We start from the raw sequence: 23,808 nt of genomic DNA on the forward strand, positions 1-23,808 counted from the left end.
TAAGGCTGTGAACAAAGTGCTCGCTGCACCCCTCGCTCCCCGCCGGGGAGGGACCTGGCCCCCTGCTCCCGGTGCGACTGTCGACCGGGGCGAACTGTCCTCAGTGCGCCCCAACCGCGTCGTGCCCCCAGGGCAGGGCTCGACCCACGTAAAAGGCTCCAAGGGTCTACGGCGATGTTGGCAATCCACCCGACCGGTCTTGAAACACGGACCAAGAAGTCTAACGCACGCACGAGTCAGAGGGTGCAAGCAAAACCCTGTGGCACAATGAAAGTGACCGGCGCACCACAGGCCCGTCGCGCCCGCACCGTCAGGAGGTGGAGCGCGTGCGATAGGACCGGAAAGATGGTGACGAGAGGTTAATGTCCCGCTGCCGTAAAGTGGTATCGGAGCCGTTTAGCGAGTATGAGTATGAGTTTAATTAACTATTAATTTACCATTTATAAATGATGATTAATATAAAGTGTTTCCTTGTTTTTCACCGTAGTAACAAATTGGGTATCAAGAATCGTGGAATCTCACTGGTGTTAATATCGGCTACTACATGTGGTCATGTGGTGTCATGACATCACTAGATGACAATAATCAATATAAGACAACTAACTGATGCACAGCAAACATTGGGCCAAAACATCAGTGTAACATTTTGTGAGTAGTCTGATATTTTTTGCAGAAAAGACTTCAGAGGAGATGATAAATTATACATAGAGGATCTGTGCGTGCTGACTGCGCTGCAGACTACATCACAGTGTGTCTCAGGCTCCCAAATATTTAATATTTTGTGAGAAAATGCCATTACCATTTAGAGTCATTACTGTTTCAAAAGGTTACAGGATATGAAAAAAAATCAGCAAGAGGCCAGAGACTTTATTCAAAGAGGTAACTGTGAACCGCAGTTCTTTCTGTGTTTTGCATTTATAGCAGCATGAAATGTGTTTTTGTTGAAGGATTTTGGAGGGACGACTACAAATGACTGCCTCAGCCTGGTTGAGGGGAGATAAATGGGTATTTTACTGTGGATTTATTCCTGTATGAATACAAAACTGTTGTTGATTGGGAATGTTTCTAACAGAGTATTGTCCCCGAGTGTCAGCAGTGAGAGGTGATGTTTATATTCTCTAAATGCTGGGGAAAGGAGCGTCTACGTTTCTTATCCTTGATCACGCAGCACAATCCACGATGAAAGATTAATATAGTGCAATCCCGCAGTTCATTGCATCAAAGATGACGCAAAACAAATTCTAGCAACTGACACAACGAATGTTGCACGGCTGTGTTGTAAGTGTAAGTTCAGTTTTGCATTGCTTGGTATGATTTTTTCTTCACATTTTTTCATTGATCTAATGACATTTTCTATTAAAACCCAAAGGAAAGGACATAATTGTTTAAACTATTCAGATTTTCTGCCCATGTAGCTCAAAAAATAAGCTTCTTTTTTTTTTGCTGAAACAATTTTCTGTCATCAAATGCCACTGTAGCCCCGCTAGAAAAATCAAGACATAATGTCAATTGTCCACATAAGGCCACTTAACAGTTGTCCCTGGTGTTGTGTTCACATTTCCACATTTTGTTTTTAGCATTAAAGGAATAATTTGGGATATAAAGTTCATCTATGGTGACCAAGAGAGCTCAACACTAGGGTTGGGCGATTGGATGAATATATCAGCTATCGGTGAATGGCTGAGTACAACGTCGGTTGTTTTTTTTGGCCGATTGTTTGAGCGATGTTTGTCATTTTATTTTGCTAATTTAATGGTCCGCCTCCGAAGAACAAGAGCCGCTCAGCCGCTGCTCAGAGGGCAGAGAGGGATACAGCGGGGGAAACATCATGCAGAGCCGGCATATTTTTACATCTACCAGGGTTTATTTCAACCAAGCCAGAGTTGGTGATTGTTGGAAAGACCAACCAAGACGGTTTTGTTGAGTTTTATTTATTAAGTTTCTGTTGAGTTTGGATGAAGTGTGTTTTATGATGCTCCACCGCTGGAACAGTTGATCGCCCAGCGGAAATTACGGCAGTGAGTGTTGAGAACGAGAAGGCCCATTGTTATTCTGAAACACCAATGGTCCGAAAAATGTCCCATAGGACAGAAAAAAAGATGTATTAGTCCAACAGTCTGTGACAAACAGTAGCACATGGCTAATTATTATGCAGAATGACGATCAAAGGATTTCATTGGTCAAACATATATATACATATATCTGATCCGAAAATTTAGGTCCGTCCGAATAGTTTTTTCCCCGCATGAATGTTCCAAAAAAAATCAGTTTTTTATAAATTTCCGTGCAAATTTTTTGGATGGAATTTCGTGCGTAGTGTGAAACGGCTTTAAGAAAGCTAGAAACATGATTGAGATGATGAGTGAGAGTGGTGAGACTCAACCAAACAACGACAACAATGAGCTGAAAGACACTAAAATGCTTCATAGAGCTGTCCGATGATGATTCTCCGTGGGTTCAACACCTTTAGTCATTACACACATTGTTAATACAAAAATATAGGTGCATTCTTCCCTGAGCCAACTTTTATAACCGCATGACTCACAAATTACATTTGTGCTCTAATGAGATGTTACTGATCCCCACCTAGGAGAACAAAAGTTAAAGAGGTGGCAGTGTAAAGTGCTCTCGACACTTCCTGAAGTTCACCTGTCAATCACAGTGTGGGTGTGTGGTGTATTCCTGTTAACTACCTACCTTTTCTTCTTCGTCATAGACTGTTTACAGTCAACACAAACTAATCTCACCTCTAAATATTAGCTTTCTCCTTGAGCGCAGCAGAGAAGGTTACACAATACACCCGCACTGTTTGCAATGTCTCCTGTGTTGTTTTCCAAATCTAATTGTAAGTTTGGGTAAAAGGATATTTTCCATACGGAGGTAGACTCATTTATGATCGCTGTTATGTCATTGTTTACTCATAAAAACATTATTAGCTAGTATCTGGAAAAGGTCTCCCAGACCCCTGAGAGTAAAGCAAAAGGCCAGAAAGTGGCACCGCAAAATGTATCTGCAACTTTGAGCATTGGCGATACTGGAGGCTCTGTGATGTAGGAACTATAGATATATATATATATATATATATATATATATATATACATATTGGCCTTTGGATTGTACTTCAACATTGCCGCCTGTAAACACATACAAGTGAACAACCTGGGATGTCAATAATTAACCGTTTAACCGTTAACCGACATTGAGCATTAACGCTATCGGTTAAAACGGTTAAAAGAAATATTAATAATTATTTCAAAAGCTCGTCTCTTTAAGGAGAAAAGCTGGTCCACCTTAACAGCTCACCTTAAGAAACAGAGCCGGAGTTGCAGGATACAGGAAGTCGGCTCCCGTCTCCGGCTCGCTTGAGCGGAGCGGAGGAGTTGTAGTTTCGTAGCATTTATTCACCCACAAATAAACTGTTCACACACTGCTACACCTACGATCACAGCTAGAATGCCACCAACAACCTCACACTCACCACCAACACACACACGGTCTGTTGGAAACTCGCTAATGTTACGCAGACTACGTGTGCGGCGGCGGCGAGCGCGAAGCCTCTGGCAATGCTAGAGCTGCTAACGTAGCACAAATACACACACTGTTTGTTGGACACTCGCTAAAGTTACGCCGGGCAGACACCCAGCTGACAACCTGCTAAACTAAACTAAATGTGCGGTGGAGACTTTTACTGGGAAAGTGGATGCATTTGTCCGCGACACTACACGCAGCATCGTAGCTGCTAAGTTAACGCTCCCTGACGGTGAACTGGGGACTCCCGTCAACGAATATCTGTTGTGCTCCTGCAACTGGTACGAGGCAAAAATCTTGTCGGTTAACGGTTAATAATCGGTTAACGAGGGTCAGTTATTGGTTAAGAACATTTTTCAAAATGGGCATCCCTATGTCACATAGAAGTGGTGTACATCATCTGAAAGCTGGGAACCTGGAGCACTGTATGTCGAGTTGTTCTAGTCATAAATCAGAAATAAACATTAATTAATTATTTAAAATGAATTGTAAAAGTGTATGAGTGTTTAGAACATTATGATCAAAGTATATGATGTCCATCCCCATGCTCTATTGTGTCTTATAAGTTGTTGCAGCAATTTTTGGGTTGATACCATTTGTTATACAGATTTGGTGCTAAATTTAACCATTTTTAACCACTCAAGAATTGATAAAAATGATCAATAATCCCTCCAAAATACCACATTAAGACACCAAGACCTTGAGGAACACCATAGAAAAAAACCATGCTGTGATTTGGGATCAGAAACTTTTGACATTTTGAGATTTCTGCATGAATTACAGTTTTCGGCGATTGGATGGCGAGCACTTCTGTTGTGGAAACTGCTCAGAAAGCCCCTTATCATCAGTCTACTGTACCGGGGGTTAGTCACCATTGTGAAGCTTCAACAGATATTTATTCATATGAAAATGTGACTGATAATTGCCGTCATATTGCTTTCAAAGAAAAACAAAGGCGGAGGTGGAGAACAACAGGAACATCTGTCCTGGGGCTGTATTCTTTCACCACATTGTTTATCAGACACACGGCTCACTTTCAATACACACACACACCCATATCACAGGCCTACCTGTACGCAGTTAAAAAACGCAGCCCTTTACTACTGTTACAGCGGCCCGGGCGCTGACTCACCGCGTGACGCGGCTCGTTCACATTCCAGGAGACGCCAGCCATTCTAAATACCGAAGCGATCTGAGGGGCTGCTGCCGCCACATCTCCGAGTGATCGGTGATTACAGCTTGATAAGAGCGGCAGCTGAGGCCCTGTAATCTAAGTAATGAACATCCTGAGGATGATTATGGCTTTTATACGGCAGTTAACGACGCTTGTGTGCTGTCTGTCGGAAAAGTTTTCTACAAACACAGTGAACAAATTTCAGGCAACTTATCTATAGTATACTAAAAAGAGCAATCATAATAACAGGCACATAATATAGAAATAATAACTATAATGTTTTGCGAAAGTGATCGCTGAAATCAAAAAGTAATTTGCTGAAATAATACATAGGGAGGCACTTAAATGTTCCATTGCTGGTCCGGCTGCTTGTGTACACTGACTGTTGACATTCCTGCTACTACAAATGTATTACTTATATTTAATATTATTATAAACATTTATTATGTGTAACAAATAAGAAATAATGTAAACTCCACCATTTCAGACCTGTGCCATCGCATCCTGAAATGGGCCATTCTGCATAATCAGTAGCTACTTCTACTTTTGGCACTTTTTGTAGGCCTTTATTTTGATGCCAATACTTTTGTACTTTTACTTAAGTAACATTTTTACTGCAGGACTTTTACTTGTAAGAGATAACTTCTATACTGAGGTATTGCTATTTTTATTTGAGAAGACTACAAGATCTAAATTACCTCTTCCACCACTGGTCAGCACCAAAAACTTACATTTCGCAACTAAACTCTAAACTATCATCTTGTGAAGTGATGTTGTTTGTCTTTACTTCCTGTTTTTGTCGGTGAATAAAACACTTTTCACACCTCTGTTCCCTACAGTAAATAACTGATTACAGACCGGTGTATCGCATGTTTAGTCCCGGTCAGTAGACAACCAATGGGCAGCAAGCAACAGCACAGTCTGATTTGCATCGAGTGGATATAAATTGACCATTCTGAGCTCATTGTAGCATCATCCGACCCAGAACCAGTTGTGAATCATGCCGGACGTCCCCTCAGTCAAAGCGCCCAAGAAGGGCTCAAAGAAAGCCGTCACCAAGACCGCCAGCAAGACCGGCAAGAAGAGGAGAAAGTCCAGGAAGGAGAGCTACGCCATCTACGTGTACAAGGTGATGAAGCAGGTCCACCCAGACACCGGCATCTCCTCCAAAGCCATGGGCATCATGAACTCCTTTGTGGGCGACATCTTTGAGCGCATCGCCGGTGAGGCCTCCCGTCTGGCTAACTACAACAAGCGCTCCACCATCACTTCCAGGGAGATCCAGACCGCTGTCCGCCTGCTGCTGCCCGGTGAGCTGGCAAAGCACGCCGTGTCCGAGGGAACCAAGGCTGTGACCAAGTACACCAGCTCCAAGTAAAGCTGCTGCTAAACCAACAACACAAAGGCTCTTTTAAGAGCCACCCACTACAACTAAAGACATGTTCCTGTTCTTAAAGCTTTATCAATACATTTTTAAAACATGCAGAACCACAGTGCAATATCCACAATTAAGCAACTCTGAATAAGGAGTGTAACAATACGTTTATACAACTATACAATTGCCATGGTTCCGATAAGAATCAGGGACAATATGATAATTTTCAATGATTTGAAATTGTTACAGTAACTTTTTTGCCAAAAAATTCAATCAGTGTGACTGTGAAATAAATAGCTGATACTGGACAGTGCAGGTCACGGAAGTGTTTGTTGTAAGGGATTTCTGGATTTAAACAAGTAAACAACAATTAATGGCAAATACATACACCTTTTAATTGAAAATAATAAAAAGTGCAACTGCAGTACCAGCTGCTTCAGTTCTCGAGATACAAGGCAGTGCAATATTTAACAAACAATATAATAAATCAAGTTAAATGAATAGTGAATTAACCTGCTGCTTCGGTCTTCATTTTCAATATAAACGGTAGAACAATAATACAGTGATCATTCGCTGATAGTGATCAAACAGCTTGGGACGGAGTCATTCCTATACAAACACTGTTTAAATAATTTGCTTATAGTAATCAAGTGGTCCGCCTACAGTGTTCATTTGGGGTCTTTCCATAGATGAAAACATACAGGAAAACATTTTAAAACCACGTTAAACTAACGTTAGTTGAATTTCTGTTTTGTTTTCTACTTTACTCCCGTGATAATTTACATCGCGGACCATCTGCTTTTCGGCTTGATACGTGAGTGATGCTGAAAAACATTTTAATATAACATATGTCGTCCTTAAATACAAGGTGCAAATCCATAGTATTGATAGAATTGATATTTGCGTTTCAAATCGATTTATACTGTACATATCTGGTATATTAATATCTATCCCTTAGTGTTTATTCTATATTTATATGAAGTATTCTTTATATTTCTCTTTTAATTACTCTGAACTTTACGTCTTTTTGCATTTCTGGTTAGCTGCTAAACTGCATTGTCTCATTACCTGTACTATATGCAATGATGAAATTGAATCTAATATAATTAAATAATCTGTTTTACCCCTTCTTTCCAGGCTTTGGAGTCAAATTTTGCTGAATTAAATGTAATGCAAGTTTTTCATCACCAGAACATCAAAATATTTCAGGGTTGGGTTTTTTTCAGATATTTTTTGTGTAAAATGAACTCCTTCAATAATCATAATTTGTACAGTACAAAAGAGAAGGTAAGTCATTTTCCACTTAATCAAATCACAGAGAACAGTCAGTTTTCCTCAATATGTTTGAATCAACCAACTTCCTTTTTTTAAGGCTTTTGAATCAGTGTTTGGTTGCAGCATCCCTCCGTCTCTCTCTCATTGTGCTCGATAAAACTGCCACCACAACCCAGTCTCCCTACTAGCTATAACCAAAACAACGTCCATACAAACTGGAAATCCCAACAATCAAATTTAGCAGAACATTGGGCACTAGAACATTGTTCCTCCCAGGATCAACGTTGCCAGCCTTTCATTGTATTCATGTTGCATATTATAAGCATGCTCCTCTTGAACATACACACAGAGCCGGCCCTAGACCTTTAGGGGCCCTAAACAGGATTTGGTTTGGGGGCCCTTCTTATTGTAATGTGTTGTCACTTCACATGGCACTGAACCAACTTGTGTATTGTAACTATTAGTTTAGGCACACATAATGCACAAATAAACATGTAATGACTAAAGTGAGACCTATTAGCAGCCTCACTCTCTTTAAATAGACTACAGTAAACACAGTTTTTGTCTATTTACTCCTAACCCTTGATCTAAGTTTTAGTGTTATGTTCTCATCGGAAAGGGGCAGGGCAAAACCTCGCTTATCTTCATGTGTAAGATGTCTGAATCTAGAAATGATATAACACAACCAAAAAGATATGATGCACAAGGCAACCATATGGTGAACGACATACATTTATTACAAATAAATAATACTATTTGGCAAAGTCTGTGCCTGTACAGGCTGATGATCCAGCATCTGCTGACAAACTGAAGCACCTGTAAATTATAGATAACAATACTATTATTAAATTGATCAGCTGCATCAGGCCCATTTAAACTGGCTCCCCCACATTTCCTTTTATACATTTCCAAATATAAAATACTGGTCCTACGCCAGAAAATGTTTTGTTACAGAGACTTTGTTTTCTGCATTCTGGTGACTTTAAAAAAGTGAAAATAACAAAATAATTAGTACATTGCAACAGCATTTGATGTTAAACTTTTAATTTTACCTTTAGATCCCAGGAAAGAAAACTGAATAATTCTCTCCTCTGGTGTGAATCTGTGGTATAAACTAATATTCATCAGTTTTTATTTATTTTTGCTCCTGCTTGAGTATTTATTTTTCTTAGTTCTCTCTATTTCTCACTCCTAATAATAATAATAATAATAATAATAATAATAATAATACATTTTATTTGGTTACGCCTTTCAGGACACCCAAAGACACCGTACAAAGAAAAAATAATACTGGAACAGATAAAAACAGCCAGACACAATGAAAACACCAGCACAGTATACACAGCAAGAGACGTATGAGAGTGAATAAAACAGTTGAGTGAAGGATGACTGATGGAGTCTGAAAAAAAAGTCTGAAAAATGTCTGACAAATATCTGAAAAATGTAAAAAAAAAAAAAAAAAAAAAAAAAAATGTAGGAAGTAAAGTCTGAAAAAATTCTGAAAAAAATGTCCACAGAAAAAAAGTCTGAAAAATGTCTGACAAAAATGTCGGAAGAAATAAAGTCTTAAAAAATTCTGAAAAAAAAATGTCGGTAGAAAAAAATTCTGGAAAAAAAAGTCTGAAAAATGTCAAAAAAAAGTCGGAAGAAATAAAGTCTTAAAAAATTCTGAAAAAAAGGCCATAGAAAAAAAGTCTGAAAACTACAGTGAATAGGCCAATTATAATAGGTGAGTTGTGAGGTGGGATTTGAATGTTATAATAGTGACAGGTGGAGGGAGGGAGATCCAGAGCCTCGGAGCAACGAGCTGAAAGCCCTAACAGCACCCGGCTCTTTTATGGGACATTTCAAGTACTCTTGGGGTCTCCCAAGAGTACTTGAAATGTACTAAGGAGCCGCTTAGGTCGCATATACACAAAATGGTAAAATTAAAAGTATATTATAATAACTCTAACACTGATATATATGTAAACAGCAGGTTGTCTGTAGTGTTTTAACAGGAATTCAGCTCTTCATGTTGAGTAAATGGGTTGGCCCTTAAAAGGGCCTTTAGTGTTGATAAAGCAACAGAGTGTGTTTATCCACCGAAGCCGTACAGAGTGCGTCCCTGTCTCTTCAGAGCATACACCACATCCATGGCGGTCACGGTCTTCCTCTTGGCGTGCTCGGTGTAGGTGACGGCATCACGGATCACATTCTCCAGGAACACCTTCAACACACCGCGGGTCTCCTCGTAGATCAGACCGGAGATACGCTTCACTCCACCACGGCGAGCCAGACGGCGGATAGCGGGCTTGGTGATTCCCTGGATGTTATCACGGAGGACTTTACGGTGACGCTTTGCGCCTCCTTTACCGAGTCCTTTTCCTCCTTTGCTTTTTTTTTTTTTTAAAGACTTTATTAAATTTTTACAAGTTTACAGGAATTTAGTGAATATACATAGGATGTGACATGGATTACAATAGAAGAATACAAAAAGAAAAGACAGTTATGTAAATAAAGTGCTATGTGGAGAAGTCATTGATTGTTCGTTAAAAGTGCCTCCTTGAGCGCACAAGGTTAGAGGTCAATTGAGGAAGGCCGGAACCGGAGGGACCGGGCTCTGGGGCATGGGTAACATCACAATATACAGGGTAACATCACAATGTTCAGGGTAAACATCACAATGTTCAGGGTAAACATCACAAAGTACAGGGTAACATCACAATGTTCAGGGTAAACATCACAATATACAGGGTAACATCACAATGTTCAGGGTAAACATCACAAAGTACAGGGTATCAGAAGTCCAGTTGGCTCCATGGGAGGATCTGGTTCTTGTCCAAAGTTCTCCTCCTTCTGAGGTCAGTCAGTATTTGCTTCACAACGGTATCGCTGTCAATCACAGTCTGTTCCAAGACCATGACGCACCTTGTTTTCCATAGCTTGAAGCAAGTGATGCTAATAATTAGTTGTGAAAGTTCTTTTTGTTTTACAGACATCTTTTCATCCAACAAACCATACATCACAGATTTATAACCGACTTCATGAGCCAGGCCGAGGCCTTGGAGCATGGACCAGACCTCCTGAGCTCTGTAACAGTCCATGAGCAGGTGTTGCTGTGTCTCGTCTTCGTTACAATAAATCATGGGACATGTTTTTGTAGTAACGTAACAACTCCATGAGACAACAGCTCTTACCGCAAGTCTGTTAACAGATATCAGCCACCGCACATCTCGAATGCTCTCTGAGAGGTTTTTAGTTTTCAATGTTTTAATTACTTCAGTACTTTCAGTATCAGTTAAATATTTATGTTTTATTAGGCCACCATATTTAGAATCATTTATTTTTTTGAATATCATTTTACTTGGTAAGCCATTCCAGTCAATCTGCAAATCTTGGTATTGTGAGATGAAGTCTCCATATATCAATTTATAATCAGGGCCTTGTCTGGCTCTACCTCTCCTCTTTCTCCACATGGAGACATCTCCAACCCAGAGAGCCTTCCTGCAGATGGCAGCAGAGACATTTTTAATAAAAGCTATATGCAGTCTACTCCCCAGCTCAACAGCTCCTAACCCCCCGTATTCTTTGCTTTTAAACATTAGTTCTCTTTTAGTTACTTCCCTGGTTGTACCCCAGATTAAATTAACACACTGTTTATTTAATTTAATTATCATTTTCTTGGATGGAGGGAAGATGTTGGCTAGGATTCTTGCCATGACTTCTTCTTTCTCTGTTCAGGAGATGTAGTAGCTCCAATGAAGAGACACGCTGCTCTTAAACTGTGAAATGGTGACGCTGCTTCAGACCTCCGGCTCCTGATTGGTGAGGGGCTCCTCCTGGAGCTCAGCACCGCCCAGAGGAGCGACCCACCGCCCGAAGCTACGCTGCTGATTGGTGGGAAATCCTTTCAAAGTGTCCGCCAACATTCAGAGCGGGCCGCCCTCTGCTGCTCTGCTGGAAGCCTCTTCTCTGGTTGGTCTGTCAGCAAGTCTCGCTCCGCGGACATATAAAGGAGCTTTCTGCTGTTGGAGCAACACTTTTTAAGAGCTGAGCTACACTTTTAAAACAAGTCAATCATCTTGCCTCTTCAGTTCAGTCCATTCCACCATGTTTGGGTCAATCATCCTGCTATTGCTCTGCATTATCTTCATCATCCAGCTACTCAAATCCCGGAGGCCCAAGAACTTCCCACCAGGACCCCCTGTCCTTCCGATACTGGGGAACATTTTGCACCTGACCGGAGACAACCCTCTGAAGGACTTTGAGAGGGTAAGAAAAGCGCTAAAATGAGTGTTGCTCTTCCATTGCCTTAAATGTTTATTGCATTGATGTAATTACTATAATTAGTACTTAGAATGTGTGTAAAATGGTTCAATACTTTCACTCGTGGCCACTGTGCTGCTTTTCCTGATAGTAATAGTTTCGAGAGTTGCGGTTCCACTGCACTTTTAGACTATGAATGAAACCTATTGGCTGTAAGTGTAAAATAGAAACATATGAAAGCCACTAAAATCTTTGCACTGTATAATGTTTCTAGGGTAAATGGGACTCAACACAGGCTACACTTGTTTTCATGTGATTATGTAACACACTGTCATTGTCTGTACAGAGTTGACTGCCTGTGCCCTTGGACTATAGCCAGCCAGTGGTACAGGCGATACATACAAATAAGGGCGCTGTCTAAATAATACACTATACAATACTTGTGAGGAAATCTCAATACAATGTTGGTGAAAGGGGATAGTTTTGCAGTGCTCGTTGCATAAAACAAATCTATTATAAAAACAGCAACCGCCCTTTACACAAACAATGTCAGCACTGCAAACAGAACTCCACCCCAGAAGTCTGGATGTGGTGGTATAAGTATTAGCTATTATCTCAATGCTGGGCAATCATTACCAAAAGTATAGATGGCTACATGTCAAGTCAAATTTTATCATAGCCAATTATCATATCACAAAGCATGCCTCAAAGGGCTGTACATGCAATACAAACAGCAATGAGCAACATTAGCAAAGCACACAAAAAATAATAAAAGTGAGATAAACTACATAGAATGCATTACAAACGGAAAAATTGGACACACACACTTACAACAAAAACAGTAGCAAAACATACAGAATTGTAAGTTGGATAACTGTAGTTTAGTTTTAGTAATTTGTCACTATTTGATTAATGTACCAAGTGGCAACATGTAAACAGAGAAAGGAATAGGACCGAGCACACACACACACACAAGCTGTGTCTTGTTAGAGCTGCTTCATTCAGGGCGGAGGTATAGACTCCCCAAGGCAGGTGCAATAGACTCAAACATGAATTTTTACTATGTGCAATGAAATCACCTAATTTGAACTCCACCAATAGTTGTCACAGTTTTTTTTTTTTTTTTTTTTTTACTTATTCTTATTAGCTGTTTTTTCCTGTTTAATTAGTTTTGACTAAATAGTTTTTATGTAGTATTTCTTAGTGTTTTTATTATTATTTTGTGTTACTCTCTCTAAATGACATTTATTTTTCTTAATCTGTTTTACTGACGAATGAGTCTGCTCTTGTGTGTCGGTTTTTGCCACGCTGCAAGCCAAATTTCCCATGTAAGGACTGAACTAAATGGGTAAATATGTGTTTGGGATTTTAGTGAATTGCCCCTTTAAAGAGTAATATCCATCTGGAGTTATATGATATACTGTATGCATTTCAAACACTGACATGTTATCTTGTTCTCTCCCAGCTGAAGAAGTCTTATGGAAATGTCTACAGTTTGTATCTTGGTTCCAATCCAACTGTAGTCATCAATGGGATGAAGGCCATGAAGGAGGTCTTGGTGACCAGGGGCATTGATTTTGCTGGAAGACCCCAAGACCTGTTTGTCAGTAACATCGTCCAGGGGAAAGGTAGAACAGACGTGATATGTCAAAGGGCAAAGAGTGTATTATCAAACTTGGCTGATTTAAAAAAAAATAAAAGTAATCAGACATACAGAGTAGCCTACTACATGTCAGCGATGTGTCTTTTCCTCTACATATAAAGTACATATCAGATCGGCGCATACGGGTACTTCGGAAAAAGGCATGGCAGGGGAACAAATCAGAGATCAGCGTTTTTGGATTTATTGTTGTTGCAACCAACTACACAGCAATTCTTTGGCATAGCGTTATTTCTATTACCGGTTTGTTTAAAGCAGAAGTTTGGGAACATGTTTCAAATTCGTCTGTTTACTCTGTTGCCGTCTACGAGAGACACAGGATTATTTTCCCCTAAAAGGGGCTTATTGCCTTATTTTCTGATGTATGTTGGGATGGGACAGTTACCAGTATTACTATATATCTTGTTAAAGTGGACATGAAACTTGCATATGGCATACTGGTAGTGCCCAAATATATTAGAAAAACCACCTTGCATAAAATCTGATTTTAAAAAGTTGTTAAAACCACAGATATGACAAATTTATTTTCATAATTTCTACTTACCTTCCTACTTAGCTATCTAGCTAGCGAGCCGCCATGGGGGAGTGACGTCATTGCATACATAACAGAGTTGATAGGCCTCCAGCGGTGGATGGCCAGACGGTCAACACTTTTGGTTAAAAATATATATATATATATGCAAAATATATATACAGTATATATTATAATATATAATAATAATATATAAAATCTGAATATTATTTGCCATACCCATCTTTCTGAAACATCATTCGTCACGTCATAAGCTGTCAGTGTTGACGTGTAACGGTCTGCACCTACCACGAAGCTGTTCCTGAAATGTAACTACCTAGCTTAGTTGCTAGCATCTAGCTAGCTAGTGCTTACACACAAAAATGGATACGTTTTTGAAAAGACCTATTGAGAAGACACAGACACATACATAATGTTGTTAAATGTTGTTAAACTAAACTGACAAAATGCTTATAATGGAAAACAGAAATATTGAATCTAATGATTAAAGATTTGAAATAGAAATGTAATTATTATTGCATTAATAAATTATTATTTATTTTAACATTTGCTGTACTATTGTCAGTTGTTCTTTAAAGACATCTTGCAAAAGGGAGGTCCCAGCTATAAGCTAATGCCATGTTAAGGCGTTTGCAAGGAAAAGTTTGGGAACCCCTGCTAGATTACTGCAACGTAGCGGCGCTCTTGCTACAAAAGATAGAACGGAGCTTGTCTTTTCTTTTAAATGCCTACATTTGTCATGTTTGTTATAGGGTTGGGTGATATGACGCTATATAGCGTGCAATGGTACAAATGTGTGCGGTAGAGATTTGGCAATACCGTTTCCCCCATGGTAGCAATTCTCACAAGATTGCGTGTGAACTCGTGAGCTTTTTTTGCCTCAAGTGAGCCAGAATCTTTGAATCTATGGCAATGACTATGAATAAATCTTACTGATTTGAATCTTGTTGACTTGAATCGACCCCCTAATACAGAAGCATTTCTCAGGTTTAAAAGTAAATGAAGAAGATATATTAAAGTACTGTGGAGAGTAAATAATGAAATAGTCGAGAAAGTAGATGAGCTCTGATATAGAACAGCAATGATCACATTGGACAAGGATCTTGAGACATTTTTATTTTAAACTCATTCTGTGTGCTCTTTGTGCCACTACACCTGTTGTAGGAGCGATTCTGGTAGATTATGGCACTAGTTGGAAGGCGCATCGTCGCTTTGCTCTGATGACCTTGAGGAACTTTGGTCTGGGGAAGAATTCCATGGAGGAGAGGATTCATGGAGAGCTAAAATACACCATTGATACACTGGAGAAGAGCATTGGTATGTAAAATGTTATGTTTGACTGCTTTGTTTCCCTATCAGTGGATGGTGTGTGTTTTGAGTCGAGCGTTTAGGTGTATCCGAAAGCTCTAAATTTCTAGTTTCTGTCTTTTACAGGCAAATCCATGAGTCCTCAACATATGTTTCATAATGCGGCCTCCAACATCATCTGCCAGGTTCTGTTTGGTAGACGCTACGAGTATGTTGATGAGTTCATCAGAGTGATTATTGAATGCTTTACAGAGAACGGCAAGATAGCCAATGGACCATGGGCTATGGTGAGTCAAAACTTGTTTCTGCCTTCAAACTTGCCTCAGAAATATCATCAAGACTACAGCTAATCTAGCGGCACTGTGAAGCTGTACTTAAGCTCAGTTGTGCTTTGAGCTAACTTCGTCATGTTAACATGCTGATGTTGTATAATGTTTACTGTGTTCACCGTCTTAGCATATTAGCATGCTATAATTGTTAATTGGCACCAGAAAAACTTACAACTGAGGCTGATGGGAATGTTATTAGTTTTGCGGGTATTTGTTCTTAACGACAAATTAACATTTGAACTTGCTGAAACATGTTGACATTGACATCCCTGCATTAGATTTGAAAATGTAATGCAGTCTTTCCTAAACCTAATACACATCTCAAATCTAAAATTGCCCAGAGCCAAACTAAAAATACTGCTATATTGTAGGGCTCTACCAAATAGCATTTTCTTTTACATTCAAAGCTTCTATTGAGGTTTTCGAATGAAGCTTTGAATGTCTGTTGTCATATTTTAGTGAAAATGCTGTTTTTAAAAGGCTAATCGCCAACAAATACGGATTGAAGCGGAATATTTCATTAGATAAAGATATGTTGTGGATTTGGGAAATGATTACATAAATTTAGACTTTTGAACTTTATAACGCTCTGAAGTATTTGAAGATGTTTGGATTACAGGAGTCGGAAATTATCCTACACCGTCACTACTGGAATCTTAAGGCTGTCCGTATAGTGCCCTCTCCTCACTGGGAACAATTAAAAAAAGGAAAGAAAAAATGCTATGTTGATTTCGAATTTGAATGTCAGCATAATGCATGAAGCTTCATACTATTCAGTACAGCCTTATTATATTGTTATACAGGTCAGAATAAACTTTGCATCTGCGTCCTAACTGTGGATTGTCCATCCATCCATCTACTCATTCGTATTTCTTCATAAACTTCCTCACCTTTTCTCACAGACGTGGTGACATTGTGTTGTTTTCTAACTAAACACAGAATCTTAGCTTGGAAATGAACATATCTCCAACACTTACTTTACTTACCTCCTAATTTCCACTCAAGTAAAATCTGTGAAGATAAAAATCAGAGCAATTCATGTCAGGAAGCAGAATCTGTGTATGGATTTAAATGAACAAATGATGATCTTTTTTTACAGGTGTATGACGCCTTTCCCATGATTCGCAGCCTGCCGCTGCCCTTCCAAAAGGCCTTTAAGAATGCTGAGGTATGTTAATTGGACCATGATTGATTGTAAATCTTTTAAGGCTGTCAAATTTTAATGCCACTAATTTCTTTAACGCATTACGATTTTTAGGTTGTAGTGGGCTCAGTTTTAAAGCTAGAGTGAAGATACTGGTATCATATGAAACTAAAAAAACCTTGTCATACTATTCACAAAAGAGGCTAAATAACGCTCCAAACTAGTGCAACATTTTTGCGAGGGAAAAACTGTCAAGTCCATTTTCAAAGGGATCCCTTGACCTCTGACCTCAAGATATGTGAATGAAAATGGGTTTTATGAGTACCCACAAGTCTCCCCTTTACAGACATGCCAACTTTATGATAATCACATAGATATATGGACATATTTTGATTGATTGACTGAAAAAAATCTTAAGTGAAAAAAATAATAATTGAGGTTTAAACATGAAAGAGAAAAATACGAATGATTTTTTTTCTCTGACCTCACGCACATATACAGTGACAACCAAAACATAATCATTTTGTCAGTGAAAAAATAAGAACAGTAATTATTTGACTTGAATGTTTTTTTTTTCAGACTTGTCAGAAACTTGCGCTTTCTTTGTTGAACGAGCACAAGCAGACCAGAGTCCCTGGAAATCCACGAGACTTTGTTGACTGCTATCTGGATCGACTGGATAAGGTGTGTGAGTGTGTGTCAGAGTCAGCTCACTATGTACTACCAAAGTATATCTTTAGTAAACGTATGTGCACAAGTGTATGTGGTAGTTTTCATACCCCATAGTGTGTATTTGTGGGTATTAGTAAGGTATAATTGCTTTTAATGTCTTAAAACAACAGGTGACAGATGATGATGGTTCTTCCTTTTCGGAAGACCAACTGTGTTTTTACGCTCTAAATCTTCACTTTGCTGCGACTGACACTACCTCCAACACCCTGCTTACTGCTTTCCTCTACCTTATGACCTACCCACACATACAAGGTATGCCTGCACATGTTAATTTCTTTTCTGCCATCGGCTCCATAGTTCTACCGTTGTCTTTTTATCGTACACTTTTCATCTCTTCATTCTTCAATTTTTGTCTCTGTGAAAGTCATAAACAGAAAAGGCATTTTTCATGTAAGACATGTCAAAATGTCTGCTGTGAAAAAGGCCTTTCAGTGACAACGTGCACCAACCAAGAAAACACCTTGACTTTTTGCAGCAATCTGGTAGATTGAATGAGTACTCATTACCCTTCCAGGTTTCTTGCAAGACCAAACAGCTGGTCCTTGCACAGGATAAAACCTGCATTGCTCCTCCTGCATCTAAGGTTCAACAATCACCTACGGTCTCCTTTCCAGCAATGTGGCATAGGCTTTCCAACATAAGCCTCTTTTGCTATGTCACAGTAGGAAAGCACAGGTGATGGTGACAGGTTAACAATGAAATTAATTATGGCTGAATTGCATCTAGCTAACAAATCGTCCGCGACCGACCCATCAGTAAAATCCCTGTTTTCTTTTTCTTTTTTTTTTATCTTTGCCGCCATCTTAACTGTAAGGGAGCCTAGAAGGACATTTGAGTGAGATTCAAATTTTTTTTTGTTTGGGAGGAGAGAGGGAGACACAACTGGAGGAAGTGTGCACTCTACTGAGTGCACATTTATAATTGTTATTAGTAACACCTGAGCTTTTGCTGCTATTACGAGTCAAAATGTCTGCTGCGAAAGAGTGATCCCTTCGTTATCCTCCAGCCGCCTAGCTAGCTGCTAACTACCTGTGTGAAAATGGTAATGTGGTCAGCTAGATCTTTTTCTTCGGAAAGATTGGGTTCACTCTGTTGGTCTTTTTGAGTCAAGTTTCTTTCTCATAGGAAACCATCTTTGGTTGATCATTAAGTCATTGAAGATATATGGGAATCGCTGTATATGTCAGCCGGTAAATAACAAGAAAAAGTGCAGAAAGACTAAAGATATGTTGTCAAACCATTCTATAGTTTGTCACCCAGAGTAGTGAAAAGTTTATTTTTCAATCGTCAAATGTCCTGCCCAGTGCATTTTGTGGTCAAAATTTAAGGGAACCATATCAAAAAAAGTTTATTTTGGTATGGGTTGCGTGAAGAACATAAAAAAAAAACTGTATCTGTACAGACACTTGCAGAGAACCCACAAACCAGACAAGGGGTTCCCTTTGGTCGTTTGCTCAATTTATGGAACTATATGGAGGTATATCTATGCTGAAGTACAAAATTGCTAATCTTAACCATAACCCATAATGACGCCATCCTTAACTTTATCACAATGTTATGCAGCTTTTGTATTGTTCACAAACTACTGGGTCTGGCACAGGTGCGACTGCAGCCCTCACACCCCCTCACACTTGGCCAGTGAACGTTTACATATAGAACATGTATCTTTCCCAGATGTGCTCAGCCCTCCTGCGGTCGCAGACACACCAGCAGCTTCGCCTTCTTCTCTGTTGCAGCTGCTTTTGGCATTCCGTTCTCACACAATTTATCAGAACTTTTTCATGTGACTTTTGTCTTTACTCTGTAACGGAAGCAAATTGAATTGTAGCAAAGTACAATACTTGAGATAAAAAATACTTAAGTAAAAGTAAAATTACTGATTAAAGTATAAAGAAAAACGTTTTTGTTACAGCAACGAGAGTAAATGTAATTTGAACTTTCACCCCTGCATACAGGCCATACTACACAGTCATGTAGTTCATTGTGTCATTGTCCTAACTTTTCTATTATATTCGAGAATTATTATCTCTGCTGTATCTCTCAGAGCGTTGTCAGCAGGAGATAGACATGGTATTGGAAGGGAAGGATCAGGCCAGTTTTGATGACAGACACAACATGCCTTACATGCAGGTAAATCATCAGACAGATTTCTCTTAATAATTTCACTTTTATTTCAGGTGTACACATGGGTCTGAGCTGAGTAGCATTTATACGTATATACACGGTCTGAAATGAACTTTTTTCACTTCCTGCCACTGTGGCTGGTTAGTAATTTCTTTTTGTCTGCCAGTCAGAAATTTCATCTGCCACTTTTGAACTCTATGTGCTAAATGAAGAAATAACATTTTAGATCCGATGTCATTCAATGTTCAATATAGTTTACATAAAAACATATGCATTATAAATTACAGTGTTCGAATTACACCGTAGCTTCCGGGGAGCCCTATTTTTCGGGGTTGGGAGGGTACCATGCACAGTACTGTACTGTACTTTGTTATTGTCATCTATAGTGGTTATTTGCATAAAAACACACAATTCAAAAGATTATGATTATTTAAATTAAAAAAAAATTGGCATCAGTAGTTTTAATTATGTATTCTAAGCTGCTTAGAGCTATTGTTAGGAAGTTAAACAGGTCATAATTCTCTCTCTAATATATATTTTATATTGCTGTGAAAAAGTCTCCTTCGAACACCTGGATTTAATCAATTTTCTCGACAAAAACTTAATTTTACGAGGTTACATTTGAACACATCATGATAACGTTGTAATTTACCTTCACCCAATGGTAATTTTACAGATCAGAGTTTGAACACCTCATAATAATAACTCAATGGCACCTCAATTAACGTTAGTAGCTCCACTATTTAACTAAGCAGGACTGTGCTGCCTACCGGCTGCTAACAGGTAACGTTACTAACTGTCTTCCTGCCGATTTCAACACAGATTTGTAGTTCTCAGTGTCGCATTATCAGGGAAAGAAATAGGGTGTGCCCCTCAGGTTTAGTAGTAGGGCCATGCTTTTGAGCGCTTTTGTTTTTTCTCTCTGCTGTGTCTCAAGTCCCAAACAAACTGAAACATGATACAGCATGCGTATGCGTCATTGTGCATGCATTACTGTCGGAAAGCATCAATATGAGGAATCGATACACACAGAGGAATGACATGCCAAGGAATCGGACAACTAGAGTTCTCTATGCCCATCCCTAGGGTTTTCCCTGCCTGACAATTTTATCCGCCACTGCCAACAATTTACCTGCATTTGGAAGGTGGCGGGTGCTAATTTTTAGACCCTGCGTATATATATATATTGATTCCTCATATTGCTAAAGGTAGGGGTAAATTTGCAAAAGTGTTAAAATCAAACAATAGATCTGGTGAGATAATCTGTTTACGTTGGGATCCTTGGGGTAGATTAATTGTAATCACTTCTTTTGAACCACATTCATCTTTTTTGCCGGGTTGTCAGCATATTGCAGGTAGGTTCCCATATTGCAAGGTTATTGGTCTGCTTTTTTGTGGCTGAGCTTCTGAGAGCCTGCATTGTTTTTCTTCTGCCCCAAGTCAGATAAAGCATGAGAAAATGTTTAAATCTCTCTTCATCCAGGCTGTGATACATGAAGTTCAGAGGGTAGCCAACATTGTGCCACTCAGCGTCTTCCATTCTACGACTAAAGACACAGAGCTCATGGGATATTCCATTCCCAGGGTAAGAAGCAGCTGGTCTTAAAAAGTTTTTGATAATAGTGACAGTATAGTGAAATGTGGAATGAAAGCTCACTGTACTGTATCAGCACACCAGATTGTGGTGGCAAAGTGTGGTAACCTCTGCAGGAAATGGGTCTTTTCTGCAAATCTAATTCACATTTGATTTGACTGAGTGTAAGAAAACAGTCTCTTTCAATGTAGGTTACAGATTTTCCAAACAGATTAACGAACTGTTTGTACCATACTTAAATAATGGAACATTACCATACTTTGGTAGCTTAAGTAAATATTAACCTCTGACAAATGTTTTCTGCTTTCCTCTCTGCTCTTTCCTCTTTTGTTTAATTTTCTCCTCAGGGTACAATGATCATCCCTAACATGACCTCAGTGCTGAATGAGGAGGGACAATGGAAATACCCCAATGAATTCACCCCTGAAAACTTCCTCAACGGCCAGGGAGAGTTTGTTAAACCGGAGGCCTTCATGCCTTTCTCTGCAGGTATGAGTCAATTCAAGCCAAGTCAATTTTATTCACACAGCCCAATCTCCCAAATATGCCTCAGGGGGCTTTACAATCTGTACAGCATATGACACCATCTGTTCTTGGACCCTCGCATCGAATAAGGGAAAACCCACTGAAAAAAAACCCTTTAACTGGGAAAAAAATGGAAGAAACCCCAGGAAGAGCCACTGAGGAGGGATTTCTCTCCCAGGACAGACGGACGTGCCATAGATGTGTACAGAATAAACAACATAATAAAATTACAACATAGACAATCAATATGACAGAAATGATACACATAGGGTGGGTTTAATCAAAGTGTTGTAGATGACTTTGAGGTCTTTTTTTTTATGTCTCAGGTCCTCGTATGTGTCTCGGAGAGGGTCTGGCTCGTATGGAGCTCTTCCTCATCATGGTGACGCTGCTGAGGAAGTTTAAGTTCATCTGGCCAGAGGATGCAGGAGAACCAGACTATTCTCCAGTCTATGGGATCACTTTGACTCCCAAACCTTATCGCATGAATGTCCAACTCAGGGAAATGCAGTAAGCCCAGAATGTTAAATGATATTTTGACCTGTCAATAGGCAACAGACAACAACCAGCTGTAGCAATCAATAAAACATACATCTCATACACAACAATGCTATCAGCAACGCTGACCATAGGGTATGATATTTTTCACAATACATTTGGACAGCTCTGGCGAACTCACTATATAATGGACTAGTGAGCGATTTTGTACTCAGCCATATACTTACAAACTTGTGTATTCCATAACGTGTTCACTACTGTAACCATGACAACGAAGGTCCCCTAACCGTAACAAAGTATTTATTTTAACCCAAACCATGATGATTCCCTAAACCTAACCAAGTTGTTTTTGTGCCTAAATCTAACCAAACCTTAAACATAGTGTTGTGACATCATAGAACAGATTTAATTTTCAATAGTGATTTGTAATGGTTTTGGAAGGAACAGACAAATGATGTCATGCGTCAGATCAGAAAACACTACTATGAGATGTTGTAGGGGGCGTGGACAAACAATGTATTTTGTTGTTTTAATTTGGAGAACTTGTTGATTCTATGACAGGCTTTGATATGTATACTTACCACTTATGACATGCTTTGCTATACTTACTGCTTTGATATGTAATTGATTTATTTGGGATTAATATGATTGAGGCCATTTGGCCCAATTGTCATGTTTTTAGTCTGGTGTGTAACATTTCTTGCTATAGCATTTTTTTAATGATATGCAGTTAAAAATATAAACTGCAAAATTAACATCTTAGCAGTCTTCCCATTGTGTCTCTGTTGGCAAAAGTAAATATAATAAATAAATACAGCACAATTGCATTATGGAGTGACTGTGAATGACCATACTAAAAATAACCATAGAGTAGAATCACACCTCTCTGTCACAGTGTCAATGAAAACCATACAAACGTTGTTGTTTTGCATTAATAAATAAAGAACAAAGATAAAATACAAACTCCATAATTGTGGTTTTACTATGGGGCTGTTCTAATGGATTGCATATTGTAGCACAGTTGTGTCAAATGGAAGTAATTCAGTACATTTTAAACTATTAAACATATATTGTATTTTTGAACCCTGTTGGATTTATTATGTACAAAAGTGCTTACAATGACCTGCAATAACCTGATTGTTGGATTTGTTGTGCATGAAGTGTTTGCGAGGACAGGGACAGGGAGGCACGCGGGAACTGCATGCTCTGTTCTTTTTGTAAGGTCAAGGAGAGTGTTGGATTTATTATGTACAAAAGTGCTTACAATGACCTACAATAACCTGATTGTTGGATTTGTTGTGTGTGAAGTGTTTGCGAGGACAGGGAGGATGGCATGCTCTGTTCTTTTTGCAAGGTCAAGGAGAGAAAGGAGTCAGAAGGAGAAACAAAGAAGAAGATATGCAGCAAAAACATCACGTGCCATAAGCTCATGACTATTGATATTGTGTAAACCATAAAAACGCTGGATCAGGGATAGCTCGGGGTTCAGACTTCGCGAACTGACCCATGCACTGTATGTTGTCAGGGACACGTAGGTTGGATCCAGATATCTGTAAACTCTTTTATTTTACTTATGCAACATTGATTGTTCGGAATAAATTGTATTATTATGCTTTAACCCGTCTGTTTGGAAAATCTCTTTGTCACACAAGATTAACCAGCACGTAACTGGGCCTTGACCTCTCGGAGGTAGAAGGCCAGTTCCTTCAATTGGTGACCCCGACGTGATCTTCGGCATTGAGAAGCGTGTCCAAAGGACGGA

General features: G+C 39.2%; 3 protein-coding genes across 3 annotated transcripts; 2 read left to right on the top strand and 1 right to left on the bottom strand.

Moving 5' to 3' along the window:
* The first annotated feature begins 5,687 nt into the window (after positions 1-5,687).
* LOC119486518 (histone H2B-like) lies at positions 5,688-6,124 on the top strand. The gene has a single exon (XM_037766675.1). It carries the CDS (start codon positions 5,703-5,705, stop codon positions 6,078-6,080), a length of 378 nt encoding a protein of 125 aa, XP_037622603.1. The 5' UTR covers positions 5,688-5,702; the 3' UTR covers positions 6,081-6,124.
* Positions 6,125-9,378: 3,254 nt separating this feature from the next.
* On the bottom strand, positions 9,379-10,480 carry LOC119486697 (histone H4-like). Its single transcript, XM_037767003.1, has 2 exons — positions 10,376-10,480; positions 9,379-9,747 (listed from the first exon to the last, which is right to left on the bottom strand). The coding sequence occupies exons 1-2, from the start codon at positions 10,478-10,480 to the stop codon at positions 9,430-9,432; spliced, it is 423 nt and encodes a 140-aa protein (XP_037622931.1). The 3' UTR covers positions 9,379-9,429.
* Positions 10,481-11,175: 695 nt separating this feature from the next.
* LOC119486539 (cytochrome P450 2F2-like) lies at positions 11,176-23,014 on the top strand. Its single transcript, XM_037766696.1, has 11 exons — positions 11,176-11,606; positions 13,066-13,228; positions 14,957-15,109; positions 15,227-15,387; positions 16,529-16,597; positions 17,153-17,257; positions 17,416-17,557; positions 19,350-19,435; positions 20,913-21,014; positions 21,371-21,512; positions 21,875-23,014. The coding sequence occupies exons 1-11, from the start codon at positions 11,445-11,447 to the stop codon at positions 22,060-22,062; spliced, it is 1,473 nt and encodes a 490-aa protein (XP_037622624.1). The 5' UTR covers positions 11,176-11,444; the 3' UTR covers positions 22,063-23,014.
* The last annotated feature ends 794 nt before the right edge of the window (positions 23,015-23,808 follow it).

This window comes from Sebastes umbrosus, chromosome 4 (assembly GCF_015220745.1).
Source record: "Sebastes umbrosus isolate fSebUmb1 chromosome 4, fSebUmb1.pri, whole genome shotgun sequence".
Classification (NCBI taxonomy): Eukaryota; Metazoa; Chordata; class Actinopteri; order Perciformes; family Sebastidae; genus Sebastes; species Sebastes umbrosus.

Bases quoted from the DNA above. Each gene is read 5' to 3' on its own strand.
- LOC119486518 (XM_037766675.1), top strand. From the start codon at position 5,703: ATGCCGGACGTCCCCTCAGTCAAAGCGCCCAAGAAGGGCTCAAAGAAA.
- LOC119486697 (XM_037767003.1), bottom strand. From the start codon at position 10,480: ATGATTTATTGTAACGAAGACGAGACACAGCAACACCTGCTCATGGAC. The intron at 9,748-10,375 runs GTCGGTTATAAA...AATTTAATAAAG, and splicing joins GCCTCGGCCTGGCTCATGAA to TCTTTAAAAAAAAAAAAAAG.
- LOC119486539 (XM_037766696.1), top strand. From the start codon at position 11,445: ATGTTTGGGTCAATCATCCTGCTATTGCTCTGCATTATCTTCATCATC. The intron at 11,607-13,065 runs GTAAGAAAAGCG...GTTCTCTCCCAG, and splicing joins CTCTGAAGGACTTTGAGAGG to CTGAAGAAGTCTTATGGAAA. The intron at 17,558-19,349 runs GTATGCCTGCAC...TGTATCTCTCAG, and splicing joins GACCTACCCACACATACAAG to AGCGTTGTCAGCAGGAGATA.